Source organism: Leuciscus leuciscus, assembly GCF_965113295.1.
Source record: "Leuciscus leuciscus genome assembly, chromosome: 21".
In the NCBI taxonomy this organism is placed as follows: domain Eukaryota; kingdom Metazoa; phylum Chordata; class Actinopteri; order Cypriniformes; family Leuciscidae; genus Leuciscus; species Leuciscus leuciscus.
In genome coordinates, this window is record NC_138745.1 from 22250601 (window position 1) to 22262899 (window position 12299).

Below are 12299 nucleotides of genomic sequence, written 5' to 3' on the forward strand. Positions count from 1 at the left end.
TAAACTGTGATTAAAATATATACAGAAAGCGATCAAAGAACAATCCCTTCATATGCAAGCATGTCAGCCAATCACAGCAGTGGGCGTTTACACTTAAAGTCTTATAGCAGAGACACCCCCTTCAAACAGTGTTCAAATCAGAGGCTAAAATCAGGCTATAGGAAAAATACCTTTTATTTCTAAATTATTTAAAAAAATTATCTTAAAAACATACTAACATTATAAGGGCACCCCAGGAAACATTATAAAATAATCCATGTCATGGGACCTTTAACATTGACATTTTGTGCTCTTTTCTTGTTAAAAATCCTGTTTCTTTTTTTCTTGTTCTTGCTTTTAGTCATAATAAAAAGAAACTTCAAAAATTGCATGTTGGAATGACTAACTCAGTCATCATTTACTAACCTTGTCATTTCAAACAATACAGTATGATATTTTGTTTTTTAATGGAAAACATGGGGATACATTTAGAAAAAAAGTACTTTAAAAAAAAAATTAAATAAATGGCCACTGAACTAAGTGCTTCAATGGACATGAAAGCACAACAAAAGCATCATAAAAGTGGTCCAAATGACTTGTGCACTATATTGCAACTCTTCTGAAGTCATATGATAGAGTTGTGAGAGAAAAATAGCGAAATTTCAAGGCACTGTTCAAGTGAAAATCCTGTCATTTACTCACCCTCGTGCTCGTGCAATTCCAAACCTGCATGACTTACTTTCTTCTGCTGAACTCTAAAGATCTTTTGAGAAATGCTGGTAACCAGTTTTGGTGACCATTGACTTCCATCGTACAGAAAACAAAACAAAAAAAAAACACTTTTTTGGCTATTGGATCCAAGATATACTTGGACAAAAAAACATTGTTACCTCTTCCTGGCCAGCTACACTCAAATCCTACCCATCTTTCTGTCTAATGTCATCCATCCCTTTCAATCTCCTCACTATCAGCTCTGAGCGGCGGCGGCAGGACTGTGTGATGGAGGGGGAGCTGGAGGATTATGGGTCATTGTGTTGGCTGCTGGTTTGTTTTGGCATTTCATCAGACAGTGAGATCTCTGTAGCGAGCAAATCCTGAGCGATGAGTCTGTCCCACTGGCCCTTTGTGTCTGAAGACCTGCGAATACTGACATGAATTAACTATTAAAGGAAACACTGGTTATTAATTACAGATCCATGAACAAAAACACTCCCTCTCTTCATGAGAAAAAGGGAAGAGAACATAACTGATTTACATATTTAATGTACATATGGAGGGGATGTTTTATAACAGCACAGGTTGTAAACTCTTGATCATCAACAGAACAAAACAATAGATGTACATGAATTGTTGTTTAGATGAGGCTTCCACAAAAATCATCCACTTGGCAGAGGACAGACTGGTATATAGAGGTACATTACTGAAATACAGGAAACAATATTCACTTTGCATATTTCATATTAAGAAAGACTTCAAAGCTTGACAAAAGTTTTGAAGCGGTTTTGTATAGGCAAGTATGGGGGAAAACAAATGAATGAAAACACGAGGTAAGGACAAACATAGTGAGTTTAAATGAACAAACTTCAGTGCACCTTGATTATGAAGGCAAAACTACAGTGCATTTACAGTATGTGGACTGTAGGACTAAATACAGTAACAGTTCATAAGAGATTGACACTGCTTGATTGCAAAACAATGAGCTGAAAGAACACAAAACTGTATAAGAACAAAATGACAACAAAAATATACATGTATTTAGTGGCATATCTTTATGTAAGACATTAAAAGGATTGTTCACCCAATAAATAATAATTCTGTCATCACTTCCTCAGACTCATGTTGTTACTAGTGATTAACTGAAATTTAGGTTGTCATTTAGATGATAACCAGAACAAAGTTTGGGTAATTAAATTAAACCATAAAACTCGATATGCTCTTTTGGTGTGTTGTGTTCTCAGATGATAATTTAAACAGTCAAAGTACAGCTCTTCACGGGATAGTTGACTCAATTTTAATTCTGTCATCATTTACTCACCCTCAAGTTGTTCCGAACCTGTATGAATTTCTTTCTTCTGATGAACACAAAAGAAGATATTTTGAAGAATGTCGGTAACCAAACAGTTGATGGGACCCATTTACTTCCATAGTATGGAAAAAAACAACTATTATGGAAGTCAATAGGGTCCCATCAACTGTTTGGATACCGACATTTTTTTGAAATATATTCTTTTGTGTTCAACAGAAAAAAGAAATTCATACAACTTGAGGGTGAGAAAATGATGAATTAGCATTTTTGGGTGAACTATCCTTTTCAGCAATGAGACGCCTTTCAACATTAGACACATTTGACATACTGCTACTTAAGCAACCTTCTTTCTCATGGTGAAGTGTGTCCCCTCTGCTAGCCTATCCACGTTGTGTGCATGAAATAGACACTGACACAGTCTAATTGCATCATCCAAGAAACACTAAACGTCACTGTTTCAATCAAAAATAATTTGGTAGGAACCTATTTTTTTATTTCATTTTAGACAAATATTTTCAATTGTCAAAAATTCAGTGCATCATTAGTCCATACACTAAAATCCGTACAACGTTCTGTCTTCTGTATAACACACAAGTTAAGGTGGATGGGACCGTTGAGCACCAAAAATGAGAAAGTACCATCAAAGTCTATTTGACTCATTTCCCAGGTCCCAGGTTGACTCAGGTCCTCTGAACCTATACAGTAAAGCAGAATTTTCATTTTTGGGTGAACTATTCCTGTCTGAAATGCCTTGTAACAGTTGAGGTTCTCATTTAACATCATTTTCTCTGAGATTCAATAGTAGAAGTGCCGCTATTAGACTTCTTAAAGACATATTTAAGAGAGTCTTGCCTAATCAGCCTAGATGGAGTACATCCCCTATGTGTTTTCCAAGTGCCTGCCCTCAACAACAGGATGGAGATGGAGGGAAAAGGGAAATAAAGAGAGAGAGAGATGAAACTGAAATAAAGGAAATAAGGAAAGAGAGAGATGAAACTGAAAGTCATCAGCTTCTGCACACAGCGGGTTATACATTAATAAAACCCAGAGGCTTTGATTAGCCATGAGCACTTACTAAAAAGACTATAAAAAAAACTCACAACTGATTATTTTTGACTATTTAAAAAATCTCAACTGGGAACAGGCTAAAAAAAAAGTCAAAAAAAAATATCCAAATATATTAATTTTCTATTTAAATAAAATCACTTTGGGGCCCACTGAACATTCCATGATGTCTTGCCTATATATTTATATATATGGTTAATGCTGTGCTGATTAAACTAGCTGCAGAGTAACAGGCAAATGGAGTGCAGTGTGCTAAGATCTGAAAAAAAAAAAACTGTACTTTGAGCACAGAAAAAAATATAATCATCCATTTGGTTTCTATAAACTAATGTTAAAAATACACCAAGGAGTGGTCAACACCACCAGACCACTCGATTGGCAGTTTGAACACTCTTGGCGGCTGCTAAACAATCAGACGTTTGCTGACTGCAATTACACCCGTTCAGCTAAATCCACCACGACAAAACAAAAGCAAACCTATGCTCTTTCACTTTAGTCCCCAAGAACAGATAAACCTCTTCAGATGTGTTAAGACAACTAACATATTTTCCCTGTCACCATTTACAGCCAAAAAAATGAAAATAAAAAATATAAAGAAAAGTCCTTAAAGTCCTTCCCTTCGTTTCCACCCCCCAAAACATGATGCCTTGTTCCTTTGTTCCTTTTGTGCAGCCCCTCAGGAATGAGTCCAGCTGATGGGCACCCAGTGAGTTTCTGTCTCCACTTTCCTGAGCGCCTGCTTGAGCTCGTTGAAGGCAACAGTGAGGTCATCGTTCACAATGACCTTTTCAAAGAGGTGACCATACTGGTTTTCCATCATCTGAGAGGCACTGATCATCTCCTGGAAGTCCTCATCCTAAACAACAAACACATTCAGTCAACGTTCTTTTTTAAGACATGAAGTATGCCCCCAAAAAGTCCATAACACACTTTCCCACAGTGTTCCCAAAACCAGCTTCCAAAAAGAACTTTCATAGATGCCCTAAACATTGACTTAATTAAAAACTATTCTTTTTTGTTTACAATAAAACTGCTTTAGATGCAGAAATGCAAAAATATCTACATGTGATAAAAGATAAAACTATAAACTGATATTTAATTTTCTACTGAGGTGGTGCAGTTAGGGTTATAGTTTGAGGTCTGGATCTCCAGCGGTTTTGATCACAGGAACAGCGGAGTGAATAAACAGACCTCAATTTTATACCCAGGCATGTGTTACACATCGATGCCCCATAAAATGATCAACAATCATTATACATTATATATTTTCCTTGTTCAAAAGAAACTGAAATTTTACTGATTTTTTTTTTTTTTTTAACAATAGGCTAAAATCAGATATACACTTTATACCAAACACATTGACCAGCTACCCCCAAGTACTTTTTCATGACATTGCATCTTGGTATAGACTAGTTATCTCTGGACTCTCTAACATGGCCTTGGACTTTTCTGGGCTTGTGGGTCTTAAATAAGTGTTTATGTGGGCAATCTTGGCATTTGGTGCCAGTCTCCGAGAACATGGCATGGTTTGAGTGGCTTTACCAATATAGACTGAACTTTTACAACATAAAAACATGGGACCCACACAGAGCGATATGATGCTATAAAACATATTGCCATGCTAAAAGAAAATCAGAAGCTTTTGGCCAGGTTTTAGGTTTTAAAATGTACTGAGAATCTATTAAGCACGCTGTAAATATGGAAATTGGCATTAGCAGACAAGACAACAGCAAGCTAAGTGAAGCCATGGCGTATGGCCAGTGTTAGACACAACTTCTCCCATTCTCTGATGAACCCTTTCCATCTCTTCCCTGATTTCCTCTCTTGATCAAGAGTTAAGATTTAGTCAACATTTCAGTTTGGACACAGTGCTGCTGGCATTCTGAAAATTACAGCAGTCTCTCAATCTGACAGTTATTGGCAGAACGCATCAAAAGTCGCAGTTCATTGACTTAGTCATGGCTTTAATAAAGCTCTGGTTGAACGTGGTGGATTAGCTTGTGTTTGGCCTAAATAGTCAAAGGTTTGGCCCAAGGTCTGAACATATCTTTTCTTCATTCTGTCATCAAATAAAAACCTCATGCTAATTGAAGTATAACAGATGTTGTGCCTCCAGGGGAGTGTTATTACCAAATCTGATTTGGTAATAACACAAAAGGGTTTAAATCTATTTTTCCTCTGCATTTCTTTCCGATTGTTTATTTCCCAGAGGCTCTAATGCAACCTCTCACTTAACATCCAGGTCTTCCGTATTCGAAAAAAGGAGAATTTCTTCAGTACTAAGCCGTCTCTCTCTCTCCCTCTACAGTCAGCATGAGCTCTGCTTATCTCTCAATCCTTGCCGGAAAATCAATTTTTATAGGATCATATAAAGTGCACCTGCCCTTATCATTAAACCCGTTCAAAAAAGGACATCTCTGGGTCGTCAAGAGGTCCTTGATTTTATATTCCCAAAGTAAAGGGACTTAATCTGTGGACTGGGCTGACTTTCACCAAGCACAGGACAAAAAAGGAAGAGAAAAAAAATCCTCAAATTTTAGCTTATGTTTCCATTCCTCATTACGACGATTTAATGCCAGATGATGAAACACTGCTCTTCTACCTCTGATGACATTTTTAGGAAATTTCCAGGTTTTTTGCTACTCCTAAAAAGAGAATGAATGATATTTTGATCTTTTACACACAGAAAACTGCGTTTATGTTATACGAGTATTACTAAAAGGGAGAACAATAGAGTGAAAGTCTGGATTCACAGAAACAAAGGGATGCCTGTTTTCTTGCACAGAGCCGACGGCTCTGAAGCTCATGACTCTAACAGATGCAGTGTCTCTCTCTGAGAAAGAAATACAGCAAAGTCCTGGATAAAATATGGCTATGACATTTCATCAAACACGATTTTTCCTGCGTATCTATAATAGGCTGAATCTGGATGCCTTTAACACTGTCAGGGTCTATAATCGACTTTTGCTAAGTTTTGCCAGCTAGCAAGGGTTTATTTTTCCTTCACTAGTACCCACAATGACCTGTTGAAAGCAGGCAGACAGTTGCTTTGGATGGTGCGGACAGCTTTTGGTACAGTTCCTCTGACAACAGAGATAGCCAGAGCAGCATTCCCTTTGACAACAGCATAATCCTTGAGCTTTCTGCGAATTTAAAACTTTGGGGAGTATGGTGTGGTCTAATCGCACATTCAGCGGTTTGAATTAATGTGACCAGCATCTATTCAGTTTCAAAGGTGTTGAAATAAAAATAATGAAATATGCTGCTAGTATAAATTTGTGAGCCTGCATATTAGGGCTGCATGATATATCAAAATAAAATTGATATCGGTATTTCGCTTAATGGAAGAGTCAAAGGCCGCGATTTAATTAAATAAGTGCACTGCTGATTTCAGCTCTGCACTGTTCATTTACATAAATACTGGTCATGATACAGAGTTTTAGCATCTCAGAGCGTCTTGAATGAGCTGCACCCGTGTAAATTAATAGTGCCGTGCTTCATCATTGAAACCAGCAGCGCATATATTTTTCCGGCAAAGCAACAAAATAAAAGCGATAGTTTAATGTTTGAAAATTAAGAAAAGACCATTAGAAGCTACAGCTGTAACAAATTTTTTTTCTATTATTACATTAAATCACAATAGAAATCATTATTTTAGTCATTAATATTCAATCAAAAACAGTGGGAATGTGGCCAATGAAAAGTGGAAAGAGATTTTTTGTTCTTGCTCTTGTAAGAGGTTTGTGTTTTTGTAAAGAGTACCCAAATGTGAACATCCAAGTTTTTCCAAGTTTGTCCCCAAATCGTTCAACCCTCGCAAAATAGACTGAGTAAAAAGTATTAAAAAAATGTAATAATTCTATGCAGATGCACTCCTCAATGTCAGTTGTTGTGCAGTCTTACTGTGTACCATATGTGTCACACTGCAGCCTGGATGAGCTACATCGGCAACATGGTGTGTGTGTGTGTGTGTGTGTGTGTGTGTCTGAAATCATTTATATTTTGGCAGTTGCTTCTATGAAATCATAATGGATAAACAGACCAAAGCTGCTGTATGAAAATTAGCATTCAGTTGAATCAGCACAGAATTCCAGTGCAAAATTAGCTACAATTCCTGATCTGTGTGGTGCAAAAGACGGAAAAAGAGTATATTGTGTTTGGACACTTGAGTCAATGGGTTGACAGGTGAGCACATGTTCGGAGCTCCTAAACGCATTTGACAGTCTTCGACACGGAACGTCTCTGTGGTGACAATCGGCATCAAGCCATCTCGGCGTGTGGTGGAGTCGGGTTTCCGGGGTCACTTATTCTGTAGCACGCGTACTTGTTCCTGGTGCAGACTAACAGCGAGATACACAGGCAAGAGCTGAACTCTGGGAAAGTCATTAGATACCCCGCATATTCACACCATGTCTCTCACACACACACACACACACACAGCGCAAACTAACGGCAGCACAAGGTAAGGGTCTTGTGCACGTGTTAATTGATTTCATGTGTTTTTCTTTGAGTGCAGTCATACAGGTGTGGTGTGAGCTCACGGGTCTCATATCAGGTTACCGCTCAGGGGACCGGTTACTATACACACACACACATACGTTTAAGCACTAACCCAACATATGTTTGCTTGGTCCAAGAGGAAAATGACTATAATAAACGATGTGGATGTTGCCTGCCAGGAAGTGATGAAATCTATTTCTTATTTCACCAAGAACTATGTGAGATAGTGGAACAAAAACTGTGAATACAACCTAAAACCTACAATAACTTACTGAGAGAGAAAAGAGATCCCATCAGGATGAGAGAGGATGATAGATGGACAGATTGAAGTTAAAACTGTGTGTGGCGTGTATTACCGAGAAGGGTTTGGATGAGTTCTTATCTTCTTTGCCTGAGATGACTTTTGCGTTCCTCCTGGTCTCTCTCAAACGCTCAATGGATGGAGGCTTCACAAACACCACGTAGGGCTTAAACTCGGCCGTGCGAAGATGTTTTAGCGTCTGATGGAGAGAGAATGTGAAAAAAGAGGGAGAAAGATAAAGAGAGCATGTGAACCGCAGTCATTAAAGCAGCATCACTCATGCCATCATGATTTAGTTTGACACTGATACTTCTGAACATTATTGCTGTTAGTCACTGTTACATTTTGACAGAAAACAGAGCAGCTGATTCACACTGAGCTCAACTGATCTGACTCCATGAGTGAAAATAAAGCACCCCGGTCTGACACATTACACTTCAGGTAGTCGAGATCCTCATGCTCAAAATAATCAGACCACTGAACTTTACCACGTATTTCTGTGGAGGTTTTTCAACTGACTGAATGAATTACTAGATTTTTCAAGTTTTACCATAAGCTAGTTTTTCACCATAATTGTCCTCCCTCTTTCTAGGCCTAGAATTAAACGGGCTGTTGCTGCCACAGTACATTTAAAAGGAAAGTTCATTGAAATAATTCAAATGTCGACATCATTTACTTATTTACTTATAAATCTATTAAATTTAGATTTTTTGTTCTATTTAAGTTTATTGCTATAGTTTCACATTTCAACCTGGAGGAAAAAAAAAGAATGTTGTATATATGCATAACTCTATAAAATATTATTTGGTTGATTTGTAGTTGATTGCTTTGAATTGTAGATTTTCTGGGTCCATCTTAGAAATGTCAAAATGGAGAGCTGTTCTTGAGATAAAGATTGCCAGTGAATAATAACTTAAATTTCAGTCTCTTCTTCATAGAAAGCTATCATATGGCTTCATAAGAATATAGTGGAATATAGTGTATACATTTATTACTTATAATTTCTCTAATTCTCCTTTAAAATTGACCTTTAACCTTTTTCACCTTGAAATGTTGCTGTACAGGAGCATTTACCTTTATTTTGTAATTCTCCTTTTGTCTTTTGTGGGCTTAAATAACAGCATAAGGGTTTGGATCAACATCTTGACCATTTTTATATTTTTAATAATTATTATTTTTATTTTCAAAAAGCATCTTTCTCAATTGAAAGTGTAGGTGCCATTGAGATGAATGGGAATGCTAACAGATACAGCTCTTCCCTTGGTGATACCACATCTGTATGAAATATAAATCAATAAAGAGACAAGAGATATAGAAAGACAAGAACCAGAGGACAAGGATTTGTCCTGTTTCTGCAGATTTTATGAAGGTAAATTTAGGACTTTAAGACCTTTTTAAGAGCAAGTAAAGAAAATTTAAGGAATAAATCAAAGGGAATACAATACATCAATATGTTGTTTGAATGTAAATGTCTAGGGAGAAGCACAATCAGTTGTTTTAGCAGCACTTGAGAGTTTGCTTAGAACAGATATTGGTTGCTTTTTAATTCATTTTACAAAAAATAAAATAAATAAAATAGCTTGAATGCCTCTGCTTCCACTGGACTTTTACTATACCTCCTGATTGCACTAAAACAAGGTGATGTTCTTCCTCAGTAGTTGTGTCTTGTTTCCCAGTGCAAGTGTCTAAAGATTCTTAAATCAAGATACATTTACTTGAGATGCAAAACAAAATATGAAGTGAGTTTATGATTAAAACAAAAATGAATATCTCAGATATTTGTTCTTGTTTAAAGTATAAACTTACTTTCTGCTCTGATTTAAGACCTTTATAAGGACTTAATTTGTGTAAGGGTGAATTAAGACCTTTTTAAGACCCGCAGAAACAATGATAATACAGATAACCATGATGTCATTGTCTTATTCTCTCTCACTACGCCAAGAGAGAAGCCAGGCTCAGACCACCAAAGTAAGATGTGTGAGACAGAGGTGACAGGGGTCTTTCACTGGCTTTGCTGTGGACACTGACACAGTTCTGCCAAGACTCAACCTTTCCTCTTTTTACTACTACTCTCTCACCCTGACACCAAGCCTGAGGACATTTTCAAACATGGGACAATTAGTAGAGACAATGTTAGATCTGTTAAGATAAAAAGGAAGAGTGCACACGTGCGCACACACACAGAGAGAGATCTCAGAAAAGATCCAGTAGGAATAGTGTGGAATGTCACACCTGTGAAAGGGGGGAAAATAAATCTGGAAAAGAGACTGAAGAATGGATTGACGCAGAGGGAGGTAAAACGGTGAGGTAGAGTGTGTATCTGAGAAACGGAGAGACTCACATGTGGCTGTACGTCAAGAAGGCACACCTTGTTCTTAGACAGGACTGAACGTACAGAGTCGAAGCTCGTCCCATAGTAATTTCCCTTATACTCTCCTTGTTCAATAAACCTGTGGCATAGAAAATGACAAAAAGAACAGGATGGGTTTGATGTAATGATTAATGGCTCTAAAAGTATCTACGTGAATCTACCCACCCTAGAATATAAAGAGAAGCCAATGGACAGGATAATGACAGGAAACACAACCCATTATTTACTCCCAAGCCTGTCCTGATGCTTTCAGTGAAAAAGGCCGCTCAGACATGCAGTGTGTTCATCTCTTGCATTCTTCCCCACATGGCGATTCCAGACAGTCTGACACAAGGCTTTTTTATATAATCTTCTATGTTACAGTTTAAATCTAAAACACCTGTTTGCTTGCAGCACAGGCAGGCTTGAATGCCAAATGCAAGAGTTACTTGACTTTCTGAGAAGACAAAAGGTAAACAAACACTTTTCCACCATTTAATCTGCCTGTCGTTCAATCCGGATCACTTGAATCTTTTCTGATCACAGAACAAAGACATGTATTTTTAGGACATCCGTAAAGCAGAGACATTTGGAAGGATGTGGAAAGTATTCCAGAAGAACGACTAAGTCTTACAACAGCAGGGTGTCGTAATATTCCAAGCATAGTGAAAATTTGGTTATGCGACACACGTGACTAAAATTACCACTACTGAAACTGGTAAAATGTTCCATATACTGCATGTACAGCTGTCTTTATCTTTCCCCAAGTATCAATCCAAATGTCAACAAGTCTTTGAAGTGAAAGCTATAAACACGCTCACACTTTTGGGCCCATGTGGTCTAACAGCAACCTGTGATTGGGTGATCATATTTAGAAGCTAACGTGACCCCTTGCCACTTTTCGACTCTACATGTTTTAAAAGCCTGTACACTCTTTCATTGAAGCCATTTTTTGATGGTGAGCTAAGTTAATTTTGTTGGGTGCTAAGAGGTGGTTGGCTGGCGTTAATGTGACATGTAGGGTTACCAAGAATTCTCAAAGTGCCTATTTATTTGAGCGTTCATTTGAAGGCAGATGTGCTTAAACAGAACTGTTGAGTTGTAGCGTTTGTTGTCATGATGTTGTGCGTGTATTGATGGTGGGGTGGAGGCTGCTTCTGTGGTTTTTGGGTTCATTTAGGCTCTGTTTTTAGCCCTGAGCAGGGTTTTCCTTGGGAATACCAAGGTCATGTTTGCATATGAGAGTGGACGTTTTCCCACTGGAAGGCAGAATAAACCATTTAAACCATTAAATTAAATTTAAATTCATTTGAACCATTTTCAGGAAAAGTTCAAATTTAATGACTTTAAAATTGTCATGTGGTGTAACTAACTAATATATAACAGCATTTTTCTTTGTTTATGTCACATGTTTTTTCAAAATGTATATTCATGCGTAATCGTTCAAACCATTTTCAAGAAAAGCTAAAATATAAAACCTGATCATTTCTTACAAATATAATAACATTTTCCTAGGATTCTCAACACATCTTAATACCATCAAAAAATATTTTAAGGTAAAACTTTATCATAAAAATTATCACACAACAGAACATTTTACAAAATGTTTTTTCAAAAAAAAAAAGAAATCCTAAAAAAACCCTGATTATTCCAAAATACATACGTTTTTCTTTCTTCGTTATGATATATAAAAAAAAGGTCAAAATGAATTTTAAAAGAAAATTTAAATAAAAAACAATGTACAATCATTGTAGGTATGTAATGTCATGACATTTTATTTTAATATGTTCCTTTATAAAAACAATTATTTCAACCTTCATTTTAGACCCCGTCTGATTTCCCTGTCTGAAATGACCCGTGTTTAAGGGGCGGCACCTTTAAGGCTGGTCAGTAAAAGGCCACTGTTATGATTGGCTAAAAAGTCATTGTAGTATCAGTATTAATGCCCACTCGCTATTGCAAGCGAGTAAGTGTTTTGAAAACATTGTCCATATAAAACTGTCATTTACACACAAAACATTATGCAATCATTTACTTATGGTTTGTGATGCAGCTGTTGTCAGATCCAAACATTTGGC

The 12299-nt window shown here is 37.0% G+C and overlaps 1 protein-coding gene across 2 annotated transcripts in view; it reads right to left on the reverse strand.

Moving 5' to 3' along the window:
- Positions 1-1224: 1224 nt before the first annotated feature.
- mpp7a (MAGUK p55 scaffold protein 7a) overlaps positions 1225-12299 on the reverse strand; it is a 128468-nt gene continuing 117393 nt past the window's right edge. For both annotated transcript variants that reach the window (XM_082151732.1, XM_082151731.1), the window contains 3 exons: positions 10213-10321; positions 7927-8070; positions 1225-3926 (listed from right to left, as the gene is read on the reverse strand). In XM_082151732.1, the coding sequence (XP_082007858.1) occupies positions 3747-3926; positions 7927-8070; positions 10213-10321 (433 nt within the window). In that variant the 3' untranslated portion in view covers positions 1225-3746. The remainder of the gene's footprint in view (positions 3927-7926; positions 8071-10212; positions 10322-12299) is intronic.